The sequence below is a fragment of the Pleurodeles waltl genome, chromosome 1_1, assembly GCF_031143425.1.
Source record: "Pleurodeles waltl isolate 20211129_DDA chromosome 1_1, aPleWal1.hap1.20221129, whole genome shotgun sequence".
In the NCBI taxonomy this organism is placed as follows: Eukaryota; Metazoa; Chordata; class Amphibia; order Caudata; family Salamandridae; genus Pleurodeles; species Pleurodeles waltl.
The window spans coordinates 658,531,126-658,548,223 of NC_090436.1; the positions used below are offsets into that span (position 1 = coordinate 658,531,126).

Sequence of the window (17,098 nt, forward strand, 5' to 3'; positions counted from 1 at the left end):
GACCGGCGTCGGTGTCGCCTTCGAACCAGGCACCCCAATACCCGGCTTTCCCGGCCCCTGGAGCTGACAGTAACGCATTCCTGAATGCGATGTTTTCCATCTTCCAACAGATGGCTCCAGGTGGTGGACCGGCTGGTCCTTCGGGCCCTTTGGCCTTCAACATGGGTGCTCCGGCTCCACTTCGACCGGCACCCTTTATGCCCTTTCTCCCCCTGGGGAATGTGGGATCGGCTCCGGTGGCTTCGGTTCCTGAGGCTTCCTATCCTACCGCTTCGGCTCCTGCGGCTTCGATTTTTCAGCCAGTGACGCCGTCTAGACCTCCTCCGACTCCGGGACAGTCTTCACACCTTCCGGCTCCTCGTTCGGCGCCGAAGACAACTATGATGCCTGTAGACCCGGCGTCTGACGGATCCGACGATCAGCGTCATTCTTCGATGTCTGCTGACGCCATGTCGACGCCGAGGTTAGAGAAGAGGTTGCACTCGAGGAGACTTGCTCTCCGCCTCCTTGAAGAACAGGAATACCAGAGACAAGCCTTGGAGGAAGGGGAGATCGAGGATTCTCGTGAGGGTCTCCATGGACTTGACTCTGCTAGTGGCCTAGATACCTCCCCTGAATGGGACTTGTCATCACCTGGGGAGTACACAGAGGAGGCGGCCACTTTTCATTCTGCTATCAGAAAGGCAGCTGGCTTCCTGGACCTCCCTTTGCCAGTGACTGAAGCCAAGCAGAACATCTTGACGGAAGTGTTGCACCCTGCCTCTACATCAGCAGAGCCACTTTTGCCATTCAATGAAGCGCTACTGGACCCCATAATGGAAGTCTGGAAGAAGCCGGTGTCTTCTTCAGCCGTCAATAGATCTGTGGCTAGGAGGTATCGGGTTGCACCGGCTGACCCAGGTTTTCTTTCCAGGCATCCAACACCTGAAAGCCTGGTGGTCCAGGCTTCCTGCTCAGCAAGGTCTGCTCCTGGGTCCTTGCCAGCTGTACCCTCGGATCGAGACTCCAAGAAGATGGACATGGCATCCAAGAAGGTGTTCTCATCATGTAGCATGGCATTGAAGTCCACCAATGCTACATGCATTTTAGGAAGATACATTTATGCCCTGATGGACAAGATTAAATCAACGCACACAGAGGTTCCTCAGGAATTATTAAGCCTGGTATCTGACGCTCAGGCAGCTGCAACTCAGGTTATCCAATCTGGGTTGGATACAACTGACTCGGTTGCTAGGGCAATGGGCACTGCTGTAGTTACGAGGAGGCAGGCCTGGTTTCGTAACTCAGGATTTTCCTCTGATGTGCAGTCAACCCTACTGGACCTTCCTTTTGATGGTGACAAGCTGTTTGGTGCCAAGGCGGATTCGGCCTTAGAAAGGTTCAAAGAGAGTAGAGCCACAGCCAAGTTGCTGGGCTTGCAAGCCACTTCTTCTACCTCCTCCAGATGTTTTAGGAGGTTTCGAGGGTTTGGTCGTGGTTCCTCCTCCTCCTCCTTTTGAGGAAAATTCCAGCAACCCACCTCTGCTCTCTCCTATAGATCTTTCAGAGGGAGGGGTAGGGTCCGTACCAGGGGAGCCACTCAGCAGCACTCTGCCTCTTCCTCTTCCTCTGGAGGGGTGGAGCAGGGGAAGCAGCCTTAGGCTTCCACCAATTCCCACTCACTCCACTCCTGTAGGGGGGAGGTTACTTAATTTTCTCCACAAGTGGGAGGTCATAACATCAGACTCCTGGATTAGCAGCATTGTGAGAAAGGGCTATACCCTTCCCTTTCGGGAGTTTCCGCCCCCCATCCCGCCCCACCCATCTTATTGTTCAGAAGAACATCTCCTGTTGTTGGAACAGGAGGTTCAAGTCCTCCTTTCAAAGGGCGCAGTGGAGTTGGTCCCAGAGCAGGAAAGGGGTCAAGGTTGTTACTCGAGGTACTTCCTGATTCCCAAGAAGGATGGTCGGTTGAGACCAATCCTGGACCTAAGGATCTTGAATTGGTTCCTCAAACAGGAAAAGTTCAAGATGCTGACCCTAGCTCAGGTGCTTTTGGCGTTGAACAATGGAGATTGGATGGTGTCTGTCGACTTGCAGGATGCTTACTTTCATATCCCGATACTCAAGTCGCAGAGGAAGTATCTCCGGTTTGTGGTGGGGTCGCAGCACTATCAGTTTGCGGTCCTCCCGTTTGGTCTTACTTCAGCACCTCGAGTCTTCACAAAGGTGATGTCGGTGGTTGCGGCAGAGCTCAGATGGAAGGGGATAGCAGTATTTCCTTATCTGGACAACTGGTTGATCAAAGCCAAGTCTCTGGAGCTCGTGTTGCATCACCTGCAGTCGACAACCCAGTTGTTGTTCGACCTGGGCTTTTCAGTGAACGTGCCCAAATCTCACCTAGAGCCCTCTCAGCGCCTCCTGTTCATAGGGGCAGTACTGGATACAACATTGAATCGAGCCTTTCCTGCGCCTCAGCGGATTCAGGCCATTCAGGCGTTGGTTCCAATGTTTCAAAGTGGAGCGGTCATTCCAGTCCTCAAGGTCCTACGTCTGCTCGGTCTGTTTGCTTCCTGCATACTGTTGGTTACGCATGCTCGCTGGCACATGAGGGCTCTTCAGTGGTGTCTCCGAAGGCAGTGGTCTCAACACAAAGGAGATCTCGAAGGCTTGGTGAGGATCTCCAGAGATGCTGCCACGGATTTGAAGTGGTGGATTGCGGATGGCATTCTTTCCCGAGGAAGGCCGTTCTCGCAAGCTCCTCCTGTGGCCACAGTAATAACGGATGCTTCCACTCTAGGGTGGGGAGCTCATCTGGGGGACCTGGAAATCAAAGGTCTTTGGTCTCCAGTAGAACAGATGTTTCATATCAATCTGTTGGAGTTACGGGCTGTACGTCTGGCTCTCAAGGCCTTCCTCCCATCCCTTCGCGCTCAGCCGGTTCAGGTCCTGACGGACAATACTACCACGATGTAATATATAAACAAGCAGGGAGGGGTAGGGTCGTACCTTCTCTGCAGAGAAGCTCTTCGGCTATGGTCCTTGGCAAAGGACCATCAGATTTGCTTGGTAGCAAATCATCTGGCCGGGGTCTTGAACGTACGTGCGGACGGTCTCAGTCGCCATTTCTTGGCAGATCACGAGTGGCGTCTCCATCCAGATCAAGTCCGTCTAATCTTCCAGATTTGGGGGTTTCCTCGGATAGATCTGTTTGCCACCCGGGAAAACTCGCACTGTCCGTTATTCTGCAGCCGCCAGTATCCGGTACAGGGAGCATTGGGGGATGCGTTTCAGAGGACCTGGTGCGACCAGTTGCTTTACGCGTTTCCCCCCATACCCTTGATTCCTCGAGTATTGAGGAAAATACACCAAGACCGGGCCCAAGTCATCTTAATAGCTCTGGATTGGCCAAGGAGGGTATGGTACAAGGACCTTCTCCAACTCTCACTGTGCCCTCCGCTCCGTCTCCCTCTCAGGGCAGACCTCCTCTTGCAGTCGCAGGGGAAGGTTTTACACCCCCACCTCCAGAGTCTGCACCTTCATGCCTGGAGATTGAACGGGGCAACCTGAGTTCTTTCTCTCTCCCGCCTGATGTAGTGGATGTTATCTTAGCGGCCAGGCGACACTCCACTAAATCTATCTACGCTAATAGGTGGTCTAAATTTGTGTTTTGGTGTGGAGAGAGGCAGATTGATCCCTTACGTGCTCACTTGTCGGATGTTTTATCTTTTGCATTGTCTCTAGCACAGAAAGGTTGTGCAGTGGCCACGGTTAAGGGATACTTGTCTGCTCTTTCAGCCTTTATTCGTCTTCCAGACCAGCCTTCTTTGTTTAAATCCCCTATAGTACTTAGATTCTTGAAGGGTCTTATGAATAAATTCCCTCCTACTCCTTTCGTTATGCCTCAGTGGGATTTGAATTTGGTTCTAACTTTCCTTATGGGGTCCCCTTTTGAGGCTATGCACTCTTGCCCCTTGAGATTATTGGTCCTAAAGACGGTCTTTCTGGTTGCAATTACTTCTGCAAGGAGAGTGAGTGAGTTGCAAGCTCTATCTGTAAAACTCCCTTATACATCTTTTTATGGGGGTAAGGTGGTGTTGAGGACCAAGGCTGCTTTCCTTCTGAAGGTTGTTTCACCCTTTCATATGTCCCAGACGATTACTCTTTCCACGTTTTATCCTCCGCCTCATCCTTCAAAGGAAGAAGAGAGACTTCATCGCTTAGATCCAAGGAGGGCGCTAAGCTTTTATATAGACAGGACGAAGGATTTCAGGCTGGAGGATCAGCTCTTCATCGGGTACGTGGGACAGAGGAGAGGAAAGGCAGTCCACAAGAGAACACTCTCCAGGTGGGTTGTTCTTTGCATTAAAATGTGTTACTCTTTAGCAAAGAAAGAACCCCCTGATGGTATAAGAGCTCATTCCACCAGAGCTAAATCGGCCTCTTCGGCCTTGGCTAGGGGTGTTCCTGTGGTTGACATCTGCAAGGCCGCAACTTGGTCGTCCCTTCACGCTTTTGCGAAGCATTACTGTTTGGACTCTGAGGTCAGAAGGGACGGCCATTTTGCACGGTCGGTGCTGCAGGATATCTTGGTTTGACCATTCAGGCACCCTCCACCGAGTGCGGTACTGCTTTGGGACTCTATTCATTAGGTGAGGAATCCACAGGTAGTGTATCCATCTGAAGAATGAGTTACTTACCTTCGGTAACGACTTTTCTGGTGGATACATTAGCTACCTGTGGATTCCTCATGGTGCCACCCGCCTCCCTGTTGCCTGTCTGGTCTAACCAAGTAATTCTTGAGTGTGCTCCTCTTGGTTTTGAGGACTTGTATATATTCTGTATATATGTTCATATGTATATATATTGCTCATATATTTATTTTATTTATTTGTTTAAAAAAGAAAAAAAGAAAAGAAGAATTGAGTGGTTAGAATGATGTAATTATTTAGAATATCATTAATTTTTGCAATTTGTTCTTTCATCTTAATGGCCTATTATTCTCAGGCACGTACAAAATGTTGGTACTGACGTCGGCACGTCGGCGAGGACCTCTTATTGCCTGTATGACGTCAGACGGCGTCGCGTGGGCAATTGTGAGGTCCTCGTCGACGTGCAGAAGCTAGGAAGAAGATTTCCGTTGAATGCTGGTGCAATGGGAGTATTCATTAGGTGAGGAATCCACAGGTAGCTAATGTATCCACCAGAAAAGTCGTTACCGAAGGTAAGTAACTCGTTCATCTGAGCAACAGTGCGCACCCAGCAGATGAACGGCTCCAGGGTGAGAGCAAACAACAAGGGGGAGAGCAGGCATCCGTACCTCATTCCCCGTCTCAAAGTGAATTCCTTATAGAATGACCCATTGGTCCAACCTCTTGCCACTGGTCTGGTGTATCCATGAAACAAACTATTCCCCAAACCCTATCTTGCCAAGAACAGACCATAAGAAATTCCACTCAACTGAACCAAAGGCCTTTTCAGCGTTGAGGGCCAGCAGTACCGCTGGGTCTGCCAGGCACCCAAAGAGTTGCGGTTGGTTGTGACAGGTGAAATGCCTGGGCATAATGACTGATTAGTCAGGGGTTCATCAATAACCTGTGTCAGTCGGTTGACTACAACTTTGACTTCGTCGTTGAGTAGGGTGATCAGCCTATGAGACACAATGAGGGTAGGCCCCCGGATCACTGTGGATCAGGACTATGATGGCTGTTCTCAGGTCCCCAGGTAAACTACCCTCTCACTCTCTGGCTGCATAAAGTATTGTGTATAGCGGCTCACCCACCAGTGTCCCCACACACCGGTAGAATTCATGGGAAGGGGGGTCGTTTGGGGAAAGATTCAACATAAGAGGCCCTCCTCTCTGGAATGGGTGGATGACTTCCAGAATTTCCTCGACTCCGGTCTCCTGGGCCAGGGCTAGTAAGTAGTCCCAGTCGAGCACTGTAGTGGGCAGGTCACACATGATTTTTGGCTGACCTGGCCTGGGCTGTCTCTTGGCTATAGAGATCCTTGAGGTGGACTGCGTACAGGCCGACAAAATCCTCTGTGGGGGTGAAACCTCACCACCACATTGTTTGTTACCTGATGCAGCCTGCACCATCCCCTCTTTAAGCCACACCATCCATGCTAACACTTTCCTGGCCTCATTTCTCACCTAATATATTTATTGTCATTTGGTACAGTACTGGGCCCCTGCTTCCTCCTCCGCCAGGCTACTCCTCCTCCTGCAGACGACAGAAGAGTAACACTGTTTTGCGGGATGCATTTTGTGCCATATGTCCATGAGCCCCATAGCCTTGTTAAATGTATGTTGGATTTTCTGCCTCTATGTGAGCATGTCCCATTTACCCATTCAGGATAAGATTGATGTCCCACCCTTGTGATCATGGTGGCCTGCAGTGTCCGTAGAACCAAGTCCTCCAGTTTCTGAAGAATGGTTGACTGTAGGCCCGGTGGAAGATACCATGAAGCCATAGCCATTCATGTCCCCTTACATTTTCTAAGGATCCCTGTGTAGCAGTGCCCTGGATCAATCCATGTCTCAGTTACCACCATGTGAAGAGTTCATAACCAATATTCTCAACCCAGAGGAGAATCTAGAATGTACTAATACTGTGAACTGGCCCCATCCCAGGACCACACAATTGTTGCCTACCAGGTGGATCTCCTAGAGCCAGACCATGTTGGAACAGAAACCTGGACACCTCTGCTGTCTTCAGCCTTTTACCCAAGCCAACCACATTCCAGGAGAGTAGTGTGAATTCCCTTTGTGCTGTATCAGGCAGCGTTACCTCTTATGTCCCCAGAGGTCAGTAAGTGATCCTGACAGAGTTGATGCCAACTCCTCCATTTTTTGTATCAACTGTAGTGATAGATCTCCCTTAGAACCTTCCCACACACTGCTACCCCAGGCTGCGAGTGTAGAACTACCCACCCACTAATGCCTGTGGCTTCTGTTGCCCTCTCCGTACCCAACATCAAACCAGTTGAATGCTTAGTCTCCACCAGACTTGGTCCCAGCGTCTCAGCCTTTGAAACTTAAGCAAGCTATGTTCGGTCTTGGGGGTGCTTCTGGCTTAGGCTGTCATTCTTGCTCCAGATGTGAATGTGCCTGACAGTTTCTCAACATCCTTACTGTGGGGCCTCTTGTTAAACCGTCATGATGGCCTATCAGAGCCTGCATCTCACACTATATATCACACCTCATAGCAACCTGGGATCCCTCTTTCCTCAACTGCAACCAGACAACCTTAGCATAAAAAAAAGCAAGTAGAACAGGTTTTCCAGCTCAGTCATGCCTGTAAATTACCAAATTGTGCATATGGTCACCACAGCACATGTGCACACCCAGATGTTAAGGTCTCTAAGCATGGCCAGAAACTAGACATGCTTTAGAATCACATGTTCCACGGGACCTTCTCCTGAAGTGTAGTTGTCTAGTAATCTCCTTGAGTTGGCAAACTTCAGTGGTAAGAGTCTTAGCGGAGGTTTTGCAGTCTCTGCAGTGGTAACTTGGTCTGCAGTCTTCCCCATATCATCTCAATGTGACGTCTACCCCCACTGTGTTAATCTTGGTCTACAGGGATGACTGAGAGCCCTTGATGGCCTGAAGTAGTCCTTTTAGCGTGCACCTTGGTCTTCTGTGCTTGCTTCTTCCACCTCTTCTGTGCAGTCACTGCTGCAGGCTCCTCTTGCATTTCAGAAGCCATATTTAGCCAAGCGGTTGACCTGGGACACCCTAGGGACCCTTGCCTCGCTTCATGGAGACCCACTGCGCTTTCTTGGTCCTTCTGGTGGCTGGTCCACATTGTCAGGGCTAGCAGTACTTATTGGGGATGTTGGTGAAAGGGGCGTCGCCAACCCAAGGCTTAGCGAACCATAGGATATTTTGCTGCATGGTCCTCTGGGCCACAGGTTCTGGATGCCACGTGCATTGTCCCGGGTGGCGCTGTCTGACGCTATTGCATCCTTAATTAGACACCCACAGGATGGGGAGAAGATGGAAAGCTCTGTTCATTCCATGGTAGACGATTGGGGGCCTACTTGCTGATTCTCCAAGCCCTGGTCCCTAAATAGAGTGCAGGCATTGTGTGGTTGCCATTTTGGCCACACGCTCTTCCCCAGCAAATGTGGCGATCTGCAGGATCAGTATTGGTGTCCCCTAGGCCTCTCAATCCACCGTCCTCCACTCCTCAGTTTCTGCGAGCAGTAGGCGAGCACTGTGGTCCCGGGAGAAGCAGATGGCCATTTCAGCAGGAGCCTGCATGTCTGCTGCCATGTTCCTTTGGCGTCCTGACCTCGTCCCAGGGGAGTTATTAGTTTTGATGATATTAGTAGTGGATATCAAGAGTTAAGGTGTATCTTTTACTGTATATTGCGAGAGAGATGATAGAAACTGTGAAGTGAGCATTGTTCTTTTAGTTTAGGATTACAAGTTGTTTTGTTAATTTTTCAGCTTTATTATCATAGAAAATTATTGCTTGAGTGGTTAGTCAACAATGTTAAAAGTAAAGAGTTTGGGGTGTTTGGTGAAGATCTTGTTGTTTGTACAGACACAGTTTCTGGTGCAAAAGTGCAGCATTTTTCCTTGGTTCAGTTTAACAATGATTAAGAGAAGTTAAAAGGAGGGAAAGGATGGTGAGTGCTATAGAATAGTTCAATTTATGTTCTTTAATTATAGCTAGGCATCTGCCATTTTCATGGAGTGTGTGTTTCTAGGGCAGAGAGTATCCCTCAAGAGCGAAGATGTCAAATGATGGAGAGTAGATGAGGGGAACAGGTTTACAATGATAAAAAAAAATTCAAGTGATAAGAGGCAATGATGCCAACTGTTACATGTGTATGAGCTTTGATGTATCTTGCATTTAGGAACACGCATTTCATGTGCAAGTTCTCAATTGTAATCCTCTTAAAAGTCAGGGTAGTATTTATTTGGATTACATTTTTAGTGTAGATCCTTGCCGGTGTTTGATTAGTTGAAGTTTATAACCTTTGGTAGGCTTTTAAGCTGTAGCACATTTAAGGGCAAAAGGGCAAAATATTTGTGAGCTTCATGAAGTGATCAGAATAACCAGGTGCCAGATCCAGTAGACCTAGGTAGCTAACCATTGGGTCCTGATAATTTACTATAGAACATAGAGGAGGAATGGAAAGCTCCTCTTATGTTGTTGTGAACAATTTAAGTTGGGAAGGCACAGGTTCTGAAAAAATTGATAAGGTTGTTTGTTGCATGTGTTCCACATTTCATGCTAATGTTGTACAAGGATATAGTGAACTGTGTTTAATGAGAGAAACGCTTATGCAAGGGGAGATAGCAGATGAGCCAAGTGATTTAGTGGCGGATAGAGTGCAAGGCCAGTCATGTTAGTCTAAGCGGACGTACCAGAGCACTTTTCAGGAGGTTGATGGACTGAAAACTAGTGCTACACTGTAGACTTCAAGTTGTAGTTGAAACTGATTTATTAAATTATGGTCTGCATGAAGAAACTAAAGATTCCTTGGAAAGTAATGTTGCCGGGCAATGAGACCTAGATAGATGACATTTGGTCAAGCACTGTACACAGGGTTTTTTATCTATATTCTTCAGCTTACAATAGGATACAGACAGGCTAGAGAAAGACAGCTTGAACAATTTTAGTATTCTGTAGCTTGATTTCCATTTGACACTGTAGCTCAAAATAGTGATATTTCAAGTTCCTGACAATTCTTTTAAGGGGATGTTGAGGCCGATCTGGGCCAAAAGATTACTTCAACTGTTGGGAAAAGATTAGCTCAATAAAATTACAATTATTTGTTTATGTTAGAAGTATCTTTGTATGGTTGCCACATGTACAGATTTGTACATAAATTATAGGGAGTGATTAAAAGGTCTAGTGTGATCATAAACCAGTAGTGACTCGTACTTATAGGCTTGCTTGTGGGATCCGCTCTGACATCAGTGAGCAGGAGTTGGAGTCTGTGTGTCTTTTTTTCCCCAAATTGGAAGCCCGCTTTCTTTGATGGTTATGGTGTTGTCATGGGTCTTATCTCTTGAGTAAAAGTTTTCTCTTGGTACCTCAGTGATAATCTTTAATAGGGCTGGCGATCATCACAGAAATAGGGAGATGCATCCCACAAGAGGATCAACTCTTTCATATTTTCATGCTGCTTAAGGACTCTCAGATAAGTTCCGGCCTTCAGCTCAGTCTCTCCTGCTTTTTCTCCTGAGCATGATGCCTCTCCCTTACTCATTGCCTTTTACCCTAATGCCTGGGGTGGCTTCAAGTACTGCGGTCAATGTTGCTGTGGCCACCTGGAACTCATGGCACAGTTCTTGCGATACACACTTCACAGTGAAAACAGAGAGAGCTTTTAGTACACCTGTTGCAGCCCATGTCCTAACATGACACCCTATCCTACCCTAGGAGCCTGGCCAGCAGTGCTGCTGGCGATGCAGCGTCACAAGGGGTCATGATTCATAAATCCCCACTGTGTCCAGCTTATTATAGTCTTTACTTCCTTACCCTGGGCCTGTAGTACCAGTTTACTTGCTCGATTCTGGCTGCATGTCACTCTTGATATTCCAGGTCCCTGCCTGTAAGCCTCCTCTTGGATCATGCATTTCTCTGTATGCAGCCCAGGAGGACATGGATAATTTCAACAGCCCTGAGACATTAAGAGACTGAATATCCAAAATCTGCTAAGTTTGTTGCGTTCATTTGACAAAGGCACTTTCCTTCCCTACAGACAACAGATCACAAGATACCTACTCGGATGCTGGTCGGGGATTGAGATTGAAACCTCAAAACTATTTGGAAAGTAATAGAAACATTTTCAAACATCCTGTGATGCCTTACTAATGGTTCTTTGTTCACTATATGCATGTCAGGCACCAGTAACAAAAGCTAATTTCAAATAACCTTGCAAACAGGAAGGACAGAAACTGTGGAAAGACAATTTAAGTTGGCCAATCCATCAGCTCCATTCCGGTCCTGTCCCATCCTATATCTTCTTGTTGGGGGGCGGGGGGCACATTCCCTGACTAGCATTTCCAGAGGCTGTTCATGCAGAAAATTGTATACAGGAGGCAGGATTGGGAAAACTCATGTCTTTAGAAAGAGAGAACTATTTCAAGTGGAGAGAGAGGAGGAAGCAAGGGGCTGCCTGCATTGGTGATTGGTTGTGCTCTGAAATGAATTTAAATTTTACACTTGATACATAGTAAGACTTAAATGTAAAACTTCCACAAGATCCCATTACGTGAATGTGGGAATTCCAGTTAGTAATAAAGATTACAAAGTCTCATCATTGGCTCCACCTTTTCCTTCTGCTAGCACTGCCGATACTAGCTAAGATAGTTTTGGATTTCTGTGTTCCCTCATGTTATTAACCCTAAACCGCCTGCAAATTGATCACGGAGAGACCTTGCTAGAGAGCGATCACTGAGGTTTCATGTGGCTATATCTGAAGGGTTTTACACCACAAAGCATGAGATGAGCCACTGTGGCTTAGAACTGTATTACTACCTCTGCAAGTATGTAAATTCATACCATGTTTGCAGGATTGTATGATGGTAACTTGTGGTCAGTTATGTCACTGTAGCTTCAGTAAGTGCCTTGTGTCATCTTTTCCTTTTACAAATTGAAGACACAAACTAGAGTGGCCGTTCCAATACGATTTTCTGCAGTTTTAGTTTGATATATATGTTTTCTTATTTTATAACAAGCAAATTATTAAAGGATAGTGTACTACTTGAAATGATATTCATACAGTACTGCTGAAAGAGTTGGCGATACCCATGTATAGATTCAAATATTAGAAGTGTAACAAGACAATTAGAAACCTAAAGTAGAATATAATTAATTAATTTCCAATCTTCATTAGCGCGACTTCTACAATCTGAATGTGAGTTTAGCTTGAAGGTTGTAACCTGAGTTAACTAAAAACATTAAAAAGGTTTTCTCCACCAAGGAGAATCTTTGAAACCAATAATTTATGGAGCTAATGAAGTCTTAAACGAAACCTTTTTGATATAAATTACTCAGTAACACAGTTTTAAACCTTTTCAAAATATCTGTTGCTATTTCCTGTTTTTAATTGTACTCTTTATTTATTTTATTTCTATACTGTCCTTACACTGGAAGATATTAGATTGGTTACAGAGAACTGAAATTAACATATACCAGATGTATTTAAGGAAGACAATTAAATTTAGCATAGGCCAAGAGAAGGAATAAAAAAAGGAAGGTTTAGGGTGAGGGATAAAGGCATGTGACAAGGTAAAGATATCAAAAAGAGAACTGGAGATTGGGAAAGGTTGGAAGGGTAAAAGAGGATACGCTTCACAGACAGAAATTGGTTTGGGAGGCAGGCGGAGGGCTAGCTAAAATACGTCCATGCTATTAAAGCAAGGGATCCTCGAGAGGAGAAATATCAATTTCAGTCTTATCTTTACTAGGGTGTTTTGTGAGCAGGTAGGTCTTAAACCCTTTTGGGAAGGACAGGAATTCAGGGGCCATTCTTAGTTTGATCCATAGAGTGTTCCATAGAGCAGTGTGTCTTTGGGCTTGTGGTCCGTGTTTTGGGAACTAGACAATGAGCGTCCTTAATTTAGGATGTTCTGGAACTCCCTGAGATTGTCAGTAGGTCATCTAAGTAGCTCAGTTTGCCTGTTGGTAGAGCTTTATATTTGAGACTACATCGTTTGTATCAAAGCTTTTAGGAAAGCCAATGATAACCCATTAGTAATATTGCCAATGTTGTTTTCTTAGTGTCATTTGAGCAGTAGAGTGAAGGGCTGCCTTTACAGGTGACAGGACATAGTCTAGGAGGCCAGATAGGGTGGAGTTACCTGTATCCATTCTAGAGATGGCAAGCACAGTTGCAGCAGATTTTAGCTGCTCTGCATAGAGAAGGTGCTTGATTCTTTCACTTGGCAAAGGTGGACATGTACAGTCTGGCAATTTTCTTAAAGTGCAGCAAAAGAGTCAGAGCTATTGATTAAGAAGCCTGTAGATTTCACAGTAGCATAAGGAGATGGTGAGCAACTGAACTCCGTGAGCCTTGTAACAAAGTCAGGGTTGATTATTTTGTTAGAATTTAGGGGCATTAATGAGAAAGCAGCCTGGTAAGGATTTTCTCACTGTTTTTTGTCACCCAGGCAACTAGCCAGACAGTGCCTCTTCGAAGTGTGGCTATGTCTCATAATGAGAAAAGCTTTTCAGTAGTGTTGCATACATTCCACATGTTTGTGGAGTTTATTGCCTGAGTTTTCCAATAAGAGGTCAAGTGTTTCAACACACAGGTTGTAAAGAACTGGGGATCATATCGAGCTTTGAGGGAAACTGCAGGTTATGTGATCAAGCGTGGAAATGTAGTTAACTATGCTGGTTAGATGTGAATGTCCAATGAGGAGCGATCTGAACTTATTGAGAACAGAGACTTTGAGGTCTATTGAGTATTCAAGGATTTTGAGGAGAGTGGCATGGTCAACAGTGTCCAGTGTTTTAGATAAATCCAATAAGATTAGGTGGCATGGAAGGCATCTTAATCAGCGAGCATGCACTGGACACTATCAAGTATTTTTATTGTTGCCATCAGTACATCGACCCAGTGAATAGTTTTAAACCTTGGAACACAGGTCTCAGCAGGCATTTAGCTATCTGAGCCATCTTGCTGACTTAGATAAATAACTTTGAGAATTTAAATTATATGTTGCCAACTTCTTAACTTTTTTCCATATGCAGTTAAATTTGAAGCATTTCCGTCGGGGAAGAAGGAGATCTGCTGCACTTGTAGCACATACTGGATACCTTCCCCATCAGCAGGATCCTCATGATGCACATAGGAATTCTCCTGTGTCAGCAAATGCACTTTGTCATTTTCATATTGCTGGCAGCATCAATCCAACAACAGGTAAAGATTAAAAACGTAATGCGCACTGTTACAACATAAGGAATACATTGGACTGTTTAATGGAAGACATTAGCTTACCATTTCAGGCAAAAACTGTTGCATCAATGTGATTGTGATTGAGAGCATGGTTTAATGTTTTATTTTCGTAACAACTCTGACTACTTTCTTAAGAAAATGTGTGAGCTTGATGGAAATTCTTGGTTGTATGAAAAGTTGCTTTTATGGAAGTTTAATACTAGATATAATACTTTATTTTCATATAAAAGAAAAAATAAATTGGTAATTTGCTGTATTGTCTGCTGTGCCCATTCATGTCAAACAGCCTGATATCAAAAATTTGGGGCCAGATGTAGCAAAGGTTTTTACCCATTCTGTGTCTATGCGAAAAAGTGTTCGTACATATGGCCCTTTGTATCTTATTGATCTTTGTAGTGAGGTGAAGACAATCATAATTGGTGTTGTTTTTGTGGCCCTGTTAATATTAAGCTGCAGAGTCGAGAAAAAACATCTGCTCCCTTACTTAGTGACATACATGTAACTCAGTCCGCTTCAAGTGCTAAAATTCTTATTTGAAAGGGTTGTCCCCTTTTGTAACTATATCTGTCTTGTCTTTTGAAACCCTGGCTATTCTCCGGATTCAGAGAAGACACACTGGCAATCGCGATGGTCAGCGTGCTCAATATCGTATACGAGAAATGGAACACTTAACCTCTTCCCTTAGGCAGGGCGGTCCTACACCCTCTCCTTTGTCCAACACAGTATTCATGTAGTGAAGGAGAACATGTGCAGCAGGCTTTTATCTCTACCACAACGCTTAGTAGTGTACTCCAACCACCTGTGGACTATAACTGTAGTGATGCATTTAATAGGAGTCAGAGGAGATGGTGAATACAATGGGATTAATGATGACATGTCACTGTATTGATTTTCTTATAAGTATTGTAACTTTTGGTGTATTCATTGTATATACTGCCTTACATGTAAGATATTTTTCCCCAAAGAGTTATTAGAGATGACGGTGGAGGTCATGTCAGGCATGCTGAATACATCTTTATTTTGTCATTCTGGACAAGTAGCTGTGGAAGCTGAAGCTCTGAGGGTAGATGAAAATATACATTCAAACTTCACCATGCCATAATAAATAGAGACTGAACAAAAAGTTAGCTCATTGACATTTTAACATATGGAATTTCCTTCATTTTTATATCATTTTCTTTGAGTCACTGCTACACGTTTTAGCAGTACATCTGTTGAATTTAGCTTGCTTTGGAGGTCCTTTTCTTCTCAATTTGTTTGACAACTGAATCACTTTTCTGTTACACTTGTATTACAATGTCAAGTTCAATTTTCTCCTGGATAGGAACCAGAGCTTAAACTTAACTACTGTGTTCCGGATAGCAGGATGGAATCAGTAGTTGGCAATACTTACAGAATGGGAGACTGGGGGATCATGTGTTATCAAATCTAAAAGTGAACAATCCAAGCAGTCACTTTCTCTTTGTTTATTAAAGATTTGCAATGTGTAGTATATGTACAATAAAAACTGTGACAATACTTTCAGCCGTTACATCAACATGCACATCACTGTTCACATAACATATTCACTGAAGCAGTGCGCGTTACACTGCCATACTGAGATGCCATCTGAAAAATAAAGAACAATAGAAACTGTGAGCCTGATCTCATCAATAAAAAAAAGTCACTTGATAAAGCCTCAGTAAGTTTCAAGTTTCAAGCCATAAGAGTTGACATACAACCCTCTTTGACAAACATTTATAAAGAAAGTAGCTATTTATCAGGCCTCTGGCAAAATAGTTCTTTATCTCTACTATTTAGCCTGCAGCTTACTTAGGGCCAGATGTAGCAAGGCATTAGCACCTCGCAAACGGCGAAAAACACTGTTTGCGAGGCGCTAATGCCCTCACGCGATGCAGAAACACAAATTGCGAGTCGGTACCGACTCGCAAAATGTGTTTCAGACTCGCAAATAGGAAGCGGTCGCAAATCAACTCGCAGTTAAGTGGATGGTAACTCATTCGCAAACGGGAAGGGGTCCCCATGGGACCCCTTCCCCTTTGTGAATGCTCACAATAAGTTTTTCAGAGCAGGCAGTGGTCCTATGGACCACTGCCTACTCTGAAAAAAACCGAAACTAAAAGGTTTCTGTATTTTTTCTATTTGCAGCTCGTTTTCCTTTAAGGAAAACGGGCTGCAAAGAGAAAAAAAAAAAACTGCTTTATTGAAAAGCAGTCACTGACATGGTGGTCTGCTGTCTCCAGCAGGCCACCATCCCCGTGAGTGCCCAGACTCGCTATGGAGTCGCAAACTGCAACCCACCTCATAAATTTTTATGAGGTGGGTCTTTGCGACCCCATAGCGAGTCACAGAAGGTGTCTGAGACACCTTTCTGCATTTCCTTTTGCGAGGTGCAAATTGCGAGTCGCTGGGACTCGCAATTTGCACCTCGCAAAAGGAAACCTACCTACATCTGGCCCTAAATAACTAAACCTTTACTCTTTATCTGGATGCAGGCACAGTAGCCGAGGTCATGCAGTATTTGTCTGGCATCCCGATAAAGAATGTGAAGGGTGTCTTTATTTAGTTGGATGTTAAGAAAAAAGGGCTCCAGGCATATGCTGAGTGGTGGCGAACTTGTAACCGAGGTGCAGGAAAGTATGTGAAGTAGTTGAAAGTAAGCGCATTGAAAGTAAGTGCACATACAAATCTACCAACATATGTACAAAGGTACGTGCATAAATAAGCTAAGTTCTTTACAGATTAAAAGGAAAAAATAAAATTAATTTTGAGTATAATCATTCATGATAACAAAATATAAAAATGTAGAACTCAATCTTTAGTTTCAGGCGTTTTAGGATATAGCACACACATATCTTGACCTACAGTGTAGGAATATTTGGCTATCTAAGCTTGTTAGCTAATTTTTTCTTCACAGATGACAATATTTTTTTTAAATGTTTGATTCTCCTTTTGATGATTTGTGAGGGTTGGGTGCATTTTGGACTTCTTATTGAAGTCAGACCCCTCCTAAAGAAACCCTCTGCCAACTCCAGTGACCTCAAAAACTACAGACCGATCTCCTTGCTCCCCTACCCTTCCAAAGTACTTGAAGGCCATCAACCAACAGCTCACTGAATACCTTCAAAGAAACCTCCTCTTTGTCACCTCACAAACTGGATTCCAGGCCGACCGCAGCACAGAGACCACA

The 17,098-nt window shown here is 44.9% G+C and overlaps 1 protein-coding gene across 1 annotated transcript in view; it reads left to right on the plus strand.

The window, feature by feature from the left end:
- Positions 1–17,098, plus strand: part of DMXL1 (Dmx like 1) — a 1,414,533-nt gene that overhangs the window by 343,755 nt on the left and 1,053,680 nt on the right. Inside the window, exon 9 of the mRNA XM_069226844.1 lies at positions 13,704–13,872. Coding sequence (XP_069082945.1) covers positions 13,704–13,872 — 169 coding nt within the window. The remainder of the gene's footprint in view (positions 1–13,703; positions 13,873–17,098) is intronic.